Raw genomic sequence first — 16518 nt, 5'->3', positions numbered from 1 at the left:
GTATAGACCCTTTCTTTTTTTTGATAAGTAGCAGGCTCGACTAAGAACTCCAGGGGAGACGCGCTTGACTACCGGTTCCATAGTGAGAGTGGGGCGGTCAGAGGAATTTTGGTTGGGTGCTGCGGCATATTAAATATATTATAAATATTTTTTTTCGGCGTGAGAAATACAACGTGTGGTGGGAGGGCGTGACTAAAGACCGAAATGAGTGACTGTCACTCTCAATGCGTGACACTTGAGAGCCCTTAACAAGCCATTGAAGCCAACAGGATTTTCCATGTCATTTAACCACGAACACGTTTTATGATTATTAGGATTATAACACGTTTCATGATTATGATCTTGTGAACTGAAAAACAAGACGTTCCCGATGTCGTTGCTGTTGATATTTTTAGCGAATAACGGTAATATTGTAGCCTAACGGTGTATCAAACTCGTCGTAGTGACTGAGATCGCTAGCTACTGCTGTACTGTAGCTATAATATCCAACTTATCGATTAAAGATTTTCTGGACTGTGTGAGCTTTCTAGCTATCTGTCTGGACACAATAATTTCCCTTCGGGGGTTAATAAAGTACCTATCTATCTTATTGACTATGGAAACTTTATCATATGGCCTCAAATTTTACAATGAGGAGGCTAGCAAGTAGAGCTAACACTAACAGGAAGCATTACGAGTGTTATGCTAGGTTGCTAGGTAGACAGAATTGTTTTTTTGGTCCAATATGGCTCTTTCAACATTTTGGGTTGCCGACCCTAGCCTGGCTGCCAGCCCAACTTCTCCCCGCCCAAAAAAGAATTTGTTCGGGAAGTTGGGTCTGGAGGGTCTCGTATTGGGGACCAACTACAGAAAACCAGAATCTGGGCGAACCAATTAAATTGCCGGGCGGGCTTTATAGGATGATGGACAGATGATCAACCAGTAACGTAATCACCCACATCACAAAAGAGCGTTTAAGTTGAATTCGTTTTGAACAAACATGGCTACCGCTGGGGATCTGGGATGTTATGATTCTGCCATCGAGTCTGTTTTAGAAGACATCGGGAGCGCATTAATTTTGAAAGAGGAACAGAGAGACGCAATCAAGGCATTTGTCAATGGAAAATTTGTTTTTGCCGTCCTTCCTACGGGATTCGGTAAAAGTTTAATTTATCAGCTGGCCCCGATGGAGTTGTAATCCTGAACGGAGAACTTGTTCGTATATGCATTGCCCTTTATTGTTTCGCTCAAAAAGGTTGACTGTGTGAACAAGTACTCTCCCTACCCTTAAATTAATTTTACAACACCGGCAAAAATCGTTTGTATTCATTCTTCAAGCATACTTCAAGTCTGCTTGTAGTTTAGTTCTGTTGACAACAACTATGCGGTGCTTAACATACGTCACATACTTTGTTGCTCTGATTGGTTATAGATCTATCCAATTGAGCGAAGAGGCATTTGTTTTCCAGGCTCGTTTGAAACACGCCCTGTAGTCAAAGCCCAACGGAGAGTTCTCAGACTCATATTCTGAATAGAATTATGAGTATGACAACGTCAGGCTATGCCGACCCCTGGGTTATACACATGTCCTCCCTTCATACCCTCTATCTCCTCCTCTGAGTCTTTCTCATATATTTTACAATTTGTATCAGTCTGCTTATCATCAAATCAAATGTATTTGTATTGCCCTTTTTACACGCAAACATGTCACAGAGGGCTTCAACCCCTTGAGCCCATTACACCCATGACATTTTTGTTATTTTCCTTTTCTTAGGGTGTCGGCCTCTCCGTCCATGGGCGTTTTAGGGTGGCGACGGAGAAGACGCTTTTTGCCATGCCAGAGACAGCAATTGGTAAGACAATCATGGCAATGGAAAAATTCCAAGTTCAGACTTTGCATGATTAAGACGTGATCAATTGTATAAGTAATCGCAAGGCAGCATTGTGGAATGTAGAGGAACCGAGGTCCACAGTAATTTACTTTTAAACAATTTAATTTTTCTTTCTTTAGAATACTCTTTTTCCCCCTGCATCCAAACTTCTTGTCTCTTTTTCTCATATGGGATGGTAGGCTTAAAACCTCTGCCGGCGGGCCGAAAAATCACCCCCTATCCCCCCAAAATTGTTTTAGACTGCTACACATGCCATATATTGTTAGAAAGCTATAATTCTTGTGATTCTATCGATATAAACCATTTCAAGATCAATTTGCAATAGCAGGTACAATCAACTTATTTGTCCGGCCACCAACATGTCAACAAACCGAAAGAAAACCGAGACGACTCATCTATTGAGCCTCACAGTTGTCCACTTATACAAAACATTCCAACTAAAATGGTCTGGCTACATTGTCAAAGGTCCAAGCGATCCAATCAAGTAAAACATTGAGTCCAAAACACAGTATTACATCCATAAATACCCATGGACTCCAGTTATACGGCAACGGTAAAGTGGAGATGCTACTGGCTTGTAAAGTCCGCTCTAGTAAAGATTACAGACCACAAAGTATATATCCGTGCTGCCGTCTTTTTAATCCCGCTCAGCAGAATGGTGAAGAGACACTGCTTACTACGAAGTCCCTATCTATGCCGCTGAGGTTTAAAGCCACAAGACATATCTAAGGGAATAAAAGGCGAGATTAAAGGTTTCCACAGTTTCAGCCATTCTTAGAGTCTCTGGCAGATTGTTCCGAAGGCTGGGAGCATAACAACTAAAAGCTGCCTCTTCATGTCTCTTGGTCCTGGCGTTTGGAACTGTGAAGAGTTCAGTGCCAGAGGACCTCAGGGATCTACTGGGTGCGTATCTTGAGAACATGCCGGGAATACATTTAGGTGGCTGACTATGGAGTGATTTATAGACAAATAATTTATTGACAGATTTATAGATAAATAATCTAGAATTATTTTCTTCAAGATAGATCAGGGATTTTAAGACTGGTGTGATGTGCGCCCTCTTTCTAGTCTTGGTGAGGACTCATGCTGCAGCATTCTGTATCATCTGTTGTCAGCCACACCTGTTGTCAACAGAAAGAACTGCACCAACATTTTTATTTTTTATTTCTCAAAGATTACTTCCTATAATTTATTATCTATGAATATAGCATCTTCCTAAATTGCATATCATTCATTTGTGTTAGGATTTTGTTTCATGTTCATTGTTTCATGTTCATTGGTCCCTGCCTTGCTGCTTCAGACTGCGTTTTGCCGATTCAAGTTCGCAGTAGTGGCCATAGGCTAATCGTGAAGGTGGGGCTCTGGTGGGGTTAGCCCCTCTCTCAAAATGCAATGTACATTGGACGTGGGAAAGTATTAATATGCATGCTCAGAATGTAATGTAATGTAGATCACACAAATTTAATGCCAAGTGGGGCTGAGAGCCGGTAGCCCCACAGCGTCATTTCGTATTTCAGACCTGATTGGCTGTCTGTCCGACGCCAACATTAGTCGGCAAGAAGAAGAGCGAGTAGATTGTCGTCACTAGCTTGTTAGCTTCACAAACGAAACGCAAGATAACTCAAAGAAAATGAATACAGTTGATTTCATACTAAAGCACCCGTTTGAAACCCTTAATTTGGAGGAGAAACTTGAAGTCAAGCGACTTGGATATCAACGGGATATTGTAACAACTCAAACTGCTGGTAAAATTAACCGTGGGTGTAATGTGGAGTGGTTTTTAAAGAAAAAAGTGGCTAACGGTTAGCATACAACAGAATGCACTCTTCTGCTTTCCATGTTTGCTATTTGGTGGAGATGGTACTTGGTCGAGGATGGGTTACAAAGATTTAAAACATCTTTCAGAGAGAATTGCCAAACATGACAGCAGCGGGAGTCATCTGGACAATGCTGTGAAATTGGGCTTACTTGTTAGGGTAAATGTCGCAGCCCAAGTCGACAGTGCATACAGACGCTCCATTGAGCAACATAACAAACAGGTGGAGGAGAACAGGTACGTTCTCAGTCGGATCATAACCTGTATTAAGCTGTGTGGAAAATGTGAAACCGCACTGCGGTGGCACGACGAGTCTGTGGACTTCCTGGATCCTTGAATATTCAGATGTATTTTCGAGACTCTGTGAGGGCGATTGCAGAGGCACTACGACGCTCAGCCCATCTTCAAAGGGACATCTAGCACTGTACAAAACGAACTGTTAGACATAATGTATGAAGTGTACAAGGAGGAGATAGCAAAGCTAGTGGACGAGACATTATTTGTTGCCGTACAGGCAGATGAGACAACTGATGTATCCTGTAAATCACAAATGGTGGATGTGTTGCGATACGTGTTGCCTGACAACAGTGACAGAGAGGTTTGTGGAAGTCAAAGACAAAACTGGATTCGGCCTCTCTAATAGCATCAAGGGTGTGCTGAAACCACTGAAACTGGGAGAAAAGCTGATCGCTCAGACTTATGATGGTGCGGCTGTAATGAGTGGAAACGTCTGAGTGGTACAGACGCTAATGAAACGCTGGTTTTCACACACACTTTGTGATGTATAAAGATTTACTTGACGTGAGAATGTGCGGGCCGTCCGCAAAGACTTGTCTGGCTCTGTAACATGGCGAATTCTAACTGAAAAGTGCCGAAACTCACCAAACATTACCCAAAAAATAAAGTTTCCACTACTACGTTTATGTCGTTGACTATTCAAAAAACATAAAAATAAAAGTTTGATCATTGATGTTGATGACCACATCAAAATGCCAAAACCCAAAACGGGAAATGCTATATAGCCTTCTGTTTAATCCGCCACCACTTAATAACTTCTGTTAAACTTGAGGGTGTCAAACGAATGACAAAATCACTCAGGAAATGCATGTCACTCTAACCCTATAGCTGCCATGCTGTTACAATGCGCCACCACTCGTTTCTAATTTAAAGTTTTACATCGGACCATTTCTTCTTAATTTCTGCCATGGTCCGGTTCTCCGAACCCACAGCATTTATGGCCCTATAATAATAATAATAAGGCTGTGAAATTATATATTTTTTAAATCAAATTAATCACAGGTTTCTGTGGATTAATCATGATTAATTACATATTACCGATTTTCCGAATTTTTGCCATTAGTGTGCGTCTTTGATTTTGCGGTACCTTGATGCTCGAGTCACCCGTTGCCACTCGCAAAACTTTGGTGAACCCCTCGTCCTCAACAATAGCAATCTAATGCAATACATTTGGCAACTGTCATGGGCGTCGCCGCAATGTAACTTGGGGGGGTCATGTCCCCCCCACTTTAGAAAAAAAGTTGTTTGGACCCCCCCACAATTGCGATCAAAATATTAATGCTTGACTGGTCTACTAGTCCAGCGATCTTTCCGTTGCTTTACAATCAAATCCGTTCCACTTTATCAGTAGGTAGAATACCTACTGAATACCTAATAACACCCCTAACACGTTTGTGCTAGGGGTGCACGATATTGAATTTTTGCCGATATTCGATATGCCAATATTTACAAGCTCATTTTGGCCGATTGCCGATGCCGATACCGATATATACACCTCTGCTTTTTAATTATTGAAAAGTCTCTCCTTCCTAGAGTTAATCTGTTATTATTAAGGGAGTCAGGTGGCTGAGCGGGTAGAGCATCGGGCTAGTAATCTGAAGGTTGCCAGTTCGATTCCCGGTCGGTGCACATGATGTTGTGTCCTTGGGCAAGGCACTTCACCCTACTTGCCTCGGGGAGAATGTCCCTGTACTTACTGTAAGTCGCTCTGGATAAGAGCGTCTGCTAAATGACTAAATGTAAATGTAAATTATGATGGGGTACTTGCTGTAGATACGGGACATTAAAAACTTGATTTGTATCATTTTAGAAATAGACATAGACACAAAACTATTGAAATGATTTCAAATATGGCAGATTTATTTATATATTCACGTCACAATTTTCATACTTGAACAGTACCTCCTTGAACTTGAACAACTACAGTTTCCTTAAAACTGTGTTGTTGACAATGACACATTCTTGACACATATGCACAGAAATGCAGCTGTCACTCTGTAAACTTAAAATGTATCGCATCACTGACACAAACTCCGCAAATAGCCATTTTGTCATCATCCTTTGATACTGTAAAGTCCTGCCACACAGCCGACATGTTGAATCATGTTGTTGGCGCTCATAGTATCTTCTAAAACTGATAGTTCCAATCCTTGATTCTGATATATATCTGAGCTATATCGTGTTCCATGCCGTTGTAGAATCCAGCATAACCTTTCAAGTTGTCCTCATAACATAACATTCCATATTACTGCGCATCGAATATTTCAAATAAAAAGATGTTACAAAGTTACACGGTAGCAAGCAACCTAGTCGTAAAGAGAATGGCAACATTTGTTGTGAATTTTGTTTTGCTGGGTGGGCTGACGTTTGACGAGTGGTGGGAGACTATTAACAGAATGGAGGAGAAAGAGTTTAAAAAGACCAGGCGTGCAGAGAAGACAGAGGCTGAAATCGAAGCGTTACCAAAGGCAAGGAATGAAGCCGGCACTATAAAGACGATATGGGCCGTCCACTGTTTTCAATCTGTTGCGTGGCAACGATTTATGTAGGAACTATACTTTGTAGTGGCGGAAGAATTACGGTTTATTATTAAACTATTTTGTTTCTTAAATGTTATTTTATTTTATGTCTTTATTTATTCAACCATATCAAATATTTGAAGTAACAGTTTAAGAAAAGCAATAAGGCCCGCAAGTCCGTGTTTTGCGCTGATTTTAGAACAGGTAAGGGGAGTTGTTAGGCACAACGCGACGGGCTTATTGCTTAATTAAACATTTGCTTCGCGTGCGCATAATTTGCACGTCACCTTATCGGCCAGGTACATCGGCAGAAAGTTTCATATCTGCAGATGCTGATAATTACGTTTTGAAGCTTTTATCTGCCGATACTGATGACGTGCAGATATTATCGTGCATCCCTAGTTCGTGCACAGAGGGGATTGTCGGGAAAGAGATTGCTGCTTGAGAAAGTTCCCATTTATTAACATTTCAACAAAGTTAAATATTTGTATAACATATTCAATCCTCATCTCTGTTTTCTTCCTGCGTACTAAAACCAACGAACTCCTCTTCGTCACTGTCGGAATCGAACAGGCTCAGGGTTTTGTCAATCACTCTACTCTCTTCGTCACTGACGGAATCAAATAGCCTCTGAAGGGCTGTGGCGGCGTCCTCCTCTTCATCACGCAGCAGTCCAGCCTTTCGGAACCCGTTGATTATCGTGGATGGTTTGACACTCCTCCACGCTATCAGGATCCATTCGCAAACTTGAGCGAAAGTTGCTTTTTGCATGCAACCAGTTTTGGTGAATGATTTATCGCCGCTAGTCATCCACGCCTCCCACTGAACGCGTAGTGCCACTTTGAACGCACGATTGACACTGATGTCGAGTGGCTGCAGATGCTCCGTTGTACCCCCAGGAATCACAGCTGGAATTGAGTTTGTGCTCTTGATGGCTGCTTTCACAGGATCTGTGATATGGGCCCTCGTGCTGTCCAAAACGAGCAAAGCTTTTTTTTGGCAAGAGAATCCTCCAGGGCGTAGTACTCATTCAGCCACTCCTTCATTACGCTTTCCATCATCCACCCTTTCTTGTTGACTTTAAAGGAAATGCTGTTCAGGATCTTTTCTTTTGACATTGTAAACCGCTAAAAAATCACCATTGGCGGAAGCTTTAGTCCAGATGCTGTGCAGCCAAGAACACAAGTAAAATTTGTTCTCTCGTGCCAGTGGTTCTCAACGTGATGGACGATTCACCTTTCTTGTTAACAGTCTTAGTGAGAGGCAGGTCAAACGTCAATGGCACTTCATCCATATTTATGATCTGGTCCGGTCCGATGGAATATTCCACTCTCTTTCTTTTGGTGAATTCGCCAAAGTTTGTTATTTTTTCCTGGTAGTCGGGAGGGACTTGCTGACACACAGTCGTCCGCGCCCTGATGGACAGTCCCTTTCGTCTCATAAATCTGAAACACCAGGATGGTCCACCTTTAAAATGTTGAATTTTCATTTTAGTGGCGACTGTTTTAGCTTTCAGTCGGATCTGCACGGTGGAAACACTTCGGCCGTCTGCTCTCTGTGTGTTCACCCAATCTTCAAGAAAGTCTTCAAGTTCGGGCCATCTGCTTTTATGACCTCTGAAAGCTTTTTTTTACTTTTTGCATTGAGACAGTTCTTCCCGCTGGCGTCTCCAACGTCTCATCATGGACTCATTGATGCCAAGGCTACCTGCAGCAGCTCTATTTCCTTCTTTTACAGCCAGATTGATTGCCTTTAACTTAAAAGCTGCATCATATGCATTTCTACGTTTGTTTTCCATAATGAAGGTTTGTGCATGAAAACCTCCTTTGCACAAACTGTCTCACTCTCGTAATGTATGTCTGTCTTGCTCTCGTTCTGTCTTTCGTTCTGTCTCTCGTACCACTCTCGGTTCCACTTAGTGGCCGTTAGCTGTAAAAATCCATAGATTAGCCGCACCGTTACATAAACCGCAGGGTCGAAAAATTGGAAAAAAGGCGTGGCTTGTAGTCCAAAAATTACGGTAGTCACAAAGGCTGGCCTCTCGATTGGCTGTGTTTTTACACGTGACTTTTGCTACACTTCTGCCATGGTACAAATCCAAAACACGTGTGCATGTGCGACAACATGTGCCTCGGTAACTGTAAAGCCTCCATACCACCAGTTGGCAGTATAGCGGTCCAGTGATTTTTAAGGCAACATGACATTGCTGGGTGGTTCAAGTGGTTCCTTAGACTCGTCGTGGCTGCACTTGGGATGCAAGGCAGACACCTCGAGAGCTTTCGGTAAGTATATTTTTATGTTTAGTAGTAGGCCTAGGTGTCATAAGTAGCCTTATATTGCCCAGTAAAATGCAATATTATCAGTAACACTAGTTATCTGTGAAGAAACAACTTTAGCTCCGCTTATGCGTCACCGAGCAAACATCATTGAAGTGGCACTAGCAAGCTAACTAACGCTAGACCAATTAACCTACCTGAAAATGTCTGTGCCGTATATCGTGTGTAGGTAACTAGGATCGAGTCACCATCAGGAGTATATCTAGCTTTAAAACTAGTTTGGTGGAAGTTTGTATTTCAAAAAGGCTAATAATTAAGAGTTGTCTTGAGTATCATCAGCTAGCAAGCTAGGCACATTCAATCATTAGAAAATGTTTTCCTAATGTACATTTAGACTTTTTCTTGGTTCTCTTTTTAATGCTCTGCACATGTCTGGACTTAAGTTTGTAATAATATGTATTTAAGTGGCCGAACAACTAAAAGTGCTTCTTAAAATCCTGCTAGGCTAGCTGTACTGTTAATTTAAGGCTCTCTACAGTAGCTTGCATTCATTTGTCTTGAAAGTACAGTAACCACTGTTCATGTGCTTCCTTACGACAGTATGGGATTGAATGAGTCTGTTTGACATTATACAATAACGTAATAATAAGATTAACAAATCGATCCTCCACTTAAGGCTCTTAATGTCAGTTAATAAAGTGGGCCTGTACTGTAGACTGAGCTGGCTGGTGATGGGACCCTGAGCTGACCGGAGATGGTAAACTGAGCTGGCTGAAGGTGGGAGACTGAGCTGACCGGAGATAGTAGACTGAGCTGGCTGAAGGTGGGAGACTGAGCTGACCGGAGATAGTAGACTGAGCTGGCTGAAGATGGGAGACAAAGCTGTGTCAACATAATCAAACGAGCGATAGGTATCAGTCTGCCCTAAAAGTTATTTCCCGACCTTTAGCCTTCGTCATTGTCTTTCTTGCTCTGTCCTTAAACATCTAAAGATTATGTTTTTTTATCTCTTCACTCCTTTATTGTACAAACTCTACAAAGGCATTGTCTATTCTCTCTTCAGCCTCAAAAAACAGCATCTGAAGCTAGTTTTCATGATGTTATGTGACTATCCCTCCAAGGTCTGGTCAAATGGGTTGATCATACATTTGATTGTTGACAAGTTTTGAATATCCTTTTATGATTCATGCAGGTCACTGTGTTGGAGTGATGTGGTGCATCTATGCACTGAATCTTTAAGGAGAATCCAGTTAGTCCAACTTTAGTTTTGGAGTCTCTGTTGGCTGTTTGATCTATGACTTAATCATAGGCAGTGTTTGCAAAACCATACTCCTGTTGTCTCTGAGCAACAAAATCTCCAGATTGTACCTGTAGGTATATGCAAAATGTGTGTCCTCCAGACTGTTCATCTCCAGCCAGTTAGAAGAAAAGCATTCCCATTGTTACACAGGTGAGAGCCCCTTTCGTGCAGTAGCAGCCCTTTAAATGTTTCCGCCCCTGCCCTTCAAACAGCCACAGTCTGCCACTGTCCAAGCCCCCTCTGGATCTGTGGAGGCAGACTATGTTCATTGGAAATCTGGGGCAGCTGTCCATACACTGTCAGACAGAATAGTAATATTTGGATTTGGATTAAATATGCACTCGTAATATAATAATTATATATTCTAAGTCATACTGAGCAATTTTAAATGACTGTTCTGCCAAGCAAAGTGTGCTACAGTTTGGTCACCTTCTGAAAGTTTGTGCTGGATCTGTGCAATAATACTTATTTCAGTCAATCCCCTTTTTAGTCATGGTTATCTTTCTCTTTTATCTTAAAGCTCAGCATTTAGCCCAGGGGTGGGGAACCTTTTTTCTGCCAAGGGCCATTTGGATATTTTTAACATCATTTGGGGGCCATACAGAATAATCAACTTAAAAATCAGCCTGCTATATTTGGTCAAACATTAACTCACCCCTAATGCGATGGCTGGAACTGCTTCTCTTTGGAGAGGTTTGTGATGTTAGCTGGTATTGATGATGTTGCTACTCGCAACTGGTTTTCCAGGTTTGCGTCGATGCATGTCTTCTCAAAGTGGGAAATGTATCCTTACGTATGTGACGTTTGTAGAACTCAAGCAGTGGAATTGTTGTTGTACCTAGCTTTCAGAACATCATCGCATTGCAGCTGAATTATTTTGTGTTGTAGGTTATCAGGCACATCAGCTGGGTCCACATTGAAGGGTGTAGCAAAGATGTTCAATTCCATTTGTTTACTTTTCACATCCTTGAATCTTTCATTAAATGCCTCAATTAATTTTGCGCATTCACCAGCATATTCTAGTGTCATAGAAGGCTTTTGTACATGACAGGTTTTCCTTTCATGTCCATGAACTGCTTGACTTCATCCTGCAGTTCGTAAAACCTCCAGAGCATGTTCCCGCGGCTCAGCCATTGCACTTCACAGTGATAAACAAGATCACCGTACTCAGTCAAGATCACTCAGTAGCACCTTAAACTGGCGGCTGTTAAGCCCTCTTGTTTTGATCAAGTTTATGCACGACGCTACGGTTGACATCACATTGTTGAGCCGCAACGACTGTGCACAGAGACTTTCCTGGTGTATGATGCAGTGGCATATAATTAAATCATTTGTATGACGTTTTTTCATTGATAAAACAAGTCTCTCGAACAAGTCCTGACCTCTTGTGTGTCATGCATGGGTTCCAGGGAAACCAGTTCCTCTCGCATGTCAAACTCGGCAGTAATCCCGCGAACAAAAACGGCCAGTTGAGCAGTATTTGTTATGTCCGTTGTCTCATCACAAGCCAGAGAGAAAAATTGGAAATCTCCTGCAGAATCCTTCAGTGTTTTTTCAATATCTTGTGCAAAGTTAGTAATCCGATCTGACACGGTTCTCCGAGACAAACTAACATCCTGAAACAATTTGACTTTGTCTGGTGCTAACAACTCTACAGCAGCAACCATACACTCTGTCACAAACTCTCCCTCAACATGAGGCCTGAGTTTCTTTGCGATTAGCTTGCTCACTACATAACTTGTCTTGATTACGTTGTCTCTGTCACAACGAGGCTTACTGAAAGTGGCTTGTTGTGATTCCAAACTCCGCTGAAGAGCATTAATTTTATCCAGACGCAATTGGCCTCCCAATGCGTTAAGTTTAGCATGTTTTGAGCTGCAATGACGCTCCAGATTAGCTTTTTTCATATAGCTAATGCATCGCCACAAACTAGGCACACAGGTTTGCCTTTGACTTCCCCCAAAAAATAATCATTTGTCCATTACCAAGATCGACATTCTGAATCATCTTTGAATTTTTTTGTAGTCTACATTTTTGTGAGACCCAGACAGACCCACTCCAGTCAGAATGGATCATTCCGCGCCTTCAACAAACACCTTGAAGGCGTGAAACGTTGCTACGCGACGCTGCACGCCTTCACGTCCGCATACGGCCCGCTAACTGCATATAGCAGGGGTGGAGAACGTCCGGCCAGCCCGCAACATCATTTGGTCTGGCCCGCCATGGCACTGCATTTGTTGGCAGCAGCACTATTTAAATATGTGGAAGAGGATTGTGGAAGTGCGCAGCAATGTACCAAAAAATGTTGCGCGCTCTGGGCGCTCGCATTAAGTGTTGAATTCCTTACTAGCAAATCAAACCCAGAATACGTTGTTGGTTTGGCGTAAGCCCTGAAAGTTTACAACGTCTGGCTCCCGCCTGATCACTCGGATCGATAAACAGTCTCAAAAATGGTAGCAATATAAAACATTATACGATCCCTTTCCGTAATCATGATATTACCCCCCCAGAAATGTTTACTGCACCCCAGTCAAAGCAGGCTGCATCCGTGCCAGCTAACATCACAAACCTCACAAAGAGAAGCAGTTCCAGCCATCACATTAGGGGTGAGTTAATTAAATGTTCGACCAAATATAGCAGGCACATTCTTAAGTTGATAAGGGTTAGTCTGTACGGCCCCCGAATGATTTTATAAATATAGTTATGTTAAGTAGATTTGATAGGCCTACACATTACGCATTTTAACGGTCGTAATGGTTGGACAAATGCCTCCTTTGCCGTGTTAATTGTGGCAACATTGCCCTTTTTGGGGACAAAATTTTTTTTTCTTCCAAAAATCAATTTATGCTGCTGAAAATAAAGCCACTCTGCTGGTTTACGCTTTGCTTTTTGCTTTATAACTCCTCTTTTCGACGATCACCTGATCTGGGCTGCACAGTCTAAGCTTATTGAGGTCTAGCTTGAATTAGCGTAGCCTGTTACTGGAACGTAACGTTAGTGGAATGGCTTGAGGCTTAAGTCTAAGTTGACGTTTACCCAAGTGAGACTTATTTGTGTAAGCGCGACTTGCGTTAGCGACGTTGATGGAACACCCCCTAGGTCAAAGAAAACAACTTGGACTGCATCTGTCTAACAGAAACAAAGACGCGGCAACAACAACATTGATAGAAGCGTGTCCGCCTGATTACAGCTTTCACCAAGTTTCTAGGAAATCAAAAAGAGGTGGAGTCGTCGCAGCTATTTTTTCATATAAAATGTTGTTCAAAATCACTAAGCTAGGTGAATTTACATCAATTAAATATCTTGCTATAGAGCTCAAAACCGAATCAATACTTTTTGTTATTATATATCGGCAACCCAAGCACTCTCCAATATTCATACAAGAATTCTCTGAACTATTATCACTGTGTCACCAGATATGACAAAGTAGTTCTAAACGGAGACTTAAATATCCAAGTAAATAAAAAAGCAGACCCAAGAACTATTGAGCTCTTAAATCTTAATAACTGCAAGTCCTTAATAGCAGAAACAATCTCCTTTCGATTTTTTTAATCGGCAAAGAGCATATCTGTGGCTTCCATGAACGCTTCTTTTTTACAATCTCACCATCCTTGAAAAAGATTTATTTCCTTTTGCAAGAACCAACTGACACGATAAGATGCTATGGTTGCAGCCAGGGCCGGAGTGGGGCCACTTTTCAGCCAGGGAGTTTCAGGCCCAAGACCGGCCCACTTTTATTTTTTGTATCATATATTTACATTTACATTTAGTCATTTAGCAGACGCTCTTATCCAGAGCGACTTACAGTAAGTACAGGGACATTTCCCCCGAGGCAAGTAGGGTGAAGTGCCTTGCCCAAGGACACAACGTCATTTTTGGCACGGCGGGGAATCAATCCGGCAACCTTCTGATTACTAGCCCGACTCCCTCACCGCTCAGCTATCTGACTCCCATATATCGGGCTAATATTTAATTACATTTAATATTCAAATATGTATACCGCTTATGACGTTGTGTCCTTGGGCAAGGCACTTCACCCTACTTGCCTCGGGGGAATGTGTACTTACTGTAAGTCGCTCTGGATAAGAGCGTCTGCTAAATGTAAATACCAAAGGCATTTTATTAAATTTAATATTTAGCTTGCGAATAGGTTGAGAACGCTACAATGATATTAGCCAAATAATTACGTTGCTAATGCTAATCATTAGGCCTATATCTCTCAATACCAGTTGCTTCTTGTGTTTGTCCTCTTGAAAATGAATCGGTAAGCTTGGCACATTTGGCAGCATCCTCCTCCAATGCCTTTCTTTTTTTGAACCTGGCTTTTTCAGCCCCTGGCTCCTGGCCTCTTCCTTCCCTTCCATCCTCCCTGACGCGTATCTGTGCCAATACCAGTAAAATAACACGATACTCAAGCCAATTTCAATGCCACGGTAAAATACGTTTTTCTACTTTTATATGTACTTGAACTTGAAACTAGGGATGGGTATTCGATTAAAATGTCTTAATCGATCGTCGGGAGAATTAACGATCGATTTTCGATTAATCATTAAAAAAATTTTTTTTCAATTCACTATTTATAGGCTATATAAAAAATCTGTAAAAATAGAAAAACACAGAGTGTTTCCGCATTGAGATCTGTAGCTATTACAAGAAGAACAACCGTTTCTGTAACTCCTAGATGCATAAAAAACCTTTGCCCTCAACAATACGTAACGATAGCATATCCATCTCGATGGACTTGCAGATCCGTTGGGTAATTTTCTCTGCTCGTTGTGCATCGCAGCTCCTCTGTGCTAACACCGAGAGCAGGATGCACCGCCACTATCCAGGGTCGGATGTACGTTCTTCAGGTGGTACATCATTTGAGTCGCGGAGTTGTATTTATACTCAGATTTGCAGTGTTGGCAGTGAACAAAGTAATTTTTAAGTCAAAATGGTCTCACGCTACACTTCGCCGTGACCTCTTCATGTTTACTTTTGAAATACATGGAAAATCGCCGGTAACTGAGTAGGCCTGTGGCGTTTTTTTCCAAACATTGGCATCGTTTGATAAAATGTTTAATTGCTTAATGTTTAATTTAATTGCAAATAGCGAAATCCATTGCATTCCTTCAAGACTCACACTACGCAACAGAACACGTATTCGTTTTATCGATGAACAAATAATGACATAGACGAAATTCTTAATGATCGGTCGTCGATTAATTATGCCTATCCCTACTTGAAACATGAACTTTTTTATTAAAATACTTGTCATAACAATATAAAAACATGTGCAATTAATGCTCATAGTGCAACAACTATAGTGTCCTCAGACACATTCTAGACATCAGTGGATATAGCAGTGCAGCCATTCAGCTAACAAGATAACAGTTTTTTTCACAGCATTGCACAGCTTTTTTTGGTTAGTTCAAGGTTTTTAGAGAAGAAAACTAAGATATCAACATGGTCTTGGGTTAATCGATCCAATATTCGAAATTAATTAATCTAGATTAATCACAATAATTAGGCTAATCGCAGCAAATTTTAAGCTCTGTCACTGAGAAAACAATAAGTACAAAACTATATGTAGCCTGCGTGCACATATTAAGCTGACATGTTAACTTAACAGGCTAGTCAGCTCACGGCATCAACAAACATGTAAATAACTAAAATAAGCCCCCAAACATGTAAATACACATTCTTAAGTACGTAGCTACACCATAAGAAACACAAATAGCATACGCATGCAAGCTCAATGCAAGGTCAGTTGCAAGCTAAAACAAACGTTAGTTACACAGTAAACGCTAGCATTCTTTCACTCGTTTAACACAAACACCAACGATAAATGCTAAACATCTCTGAACATATTACACGGGTTGATATATGGAATTAGCATCATGGTAAACAACTTACATATTTTATGGACTCACACGTCAAACTAAGAAGGGGTTTCTAACTTCGTCTCAACATGGACATGAAATTACTGCTTCGGCAACGCGACAGATTAGTCAAACAGTGTGTTCTCCCTCCGGCATGACGCATGGCACCACCAGTAACCAATCAAGAGTCCTTCCGCAAGAAAAGCAGAACTAACATTTCTTAATTGCAAATAAGTCCAGAGCCTTTTGTACAAATAAAGTATTATTATTATAATATTCAGTGATCTGAAGGAATTAATTTGTTCTAAGTGTAGATTTACATTTAGTCATTTAGCAGACGCTCTTATCCAGAGCGACTTACAGTAAGTACAGGGACATTCCCCCCGAGGCAAGTAGGGTGAAATGCCTTGCCAAAGGACACAACATTATTTGGCATGGCCAGGAATCAAACTGGCAACCTTCAGATTGCTAGCCCGATTCCCTAACCGCTCAGCCACCTGACTCCCTGCCTCGGGGAGGGAAGATCTTTAGCCAGTTACGCTTAATCAGGGTTGACTAATGAGGTTGAGGGTCAA

At 41.5% G+C, this 16518-nt stretch overlaps 1 protein-coding gene across 2 annotated transcripts in view; it reads left to right on the top strand.

Moving 5' to 3' along the window:
* hibch (3-hydroxyisobutyryl-CoA hydrolase) overlaps window positions 1–16518 on the top strand; it is a 113861-nt gene that overhangs the window by 38962 nt on the left and 58381 nt on the right. For both annotated transcript variants that reach the window (XM_047046788.1, XM_047046787.1), the window contains exon 7: window positions 1754–1832. In XM_047046788.1, the coding sequence (XP_046902744.1) occupies window positions 1754–1832 (79 nt within the window). The remainder of the gene's footprint in view (window positions 1–1753; window positions 1833–16518) is intronic.

The sequence above is a fragment of the Hypomesus transpacificus genome, chromosome 23 (assembly GCF_021917145.1).
Source record: "Hypomesus transpacificus isolate Combined female chromosome 23, fHypTra1, whole genome shotgun sequence".
NCBI lineage: Eukaryota > Metazoa > Chordata > Actinopteri > Osmeriformes > Osmeridae > Hypomesus > Hypomesus transpacificus.
Note: the sequence above shows the minus strand (reverse complement) of the source record. Positions and strands in the feature narration are given on the sequence as shown.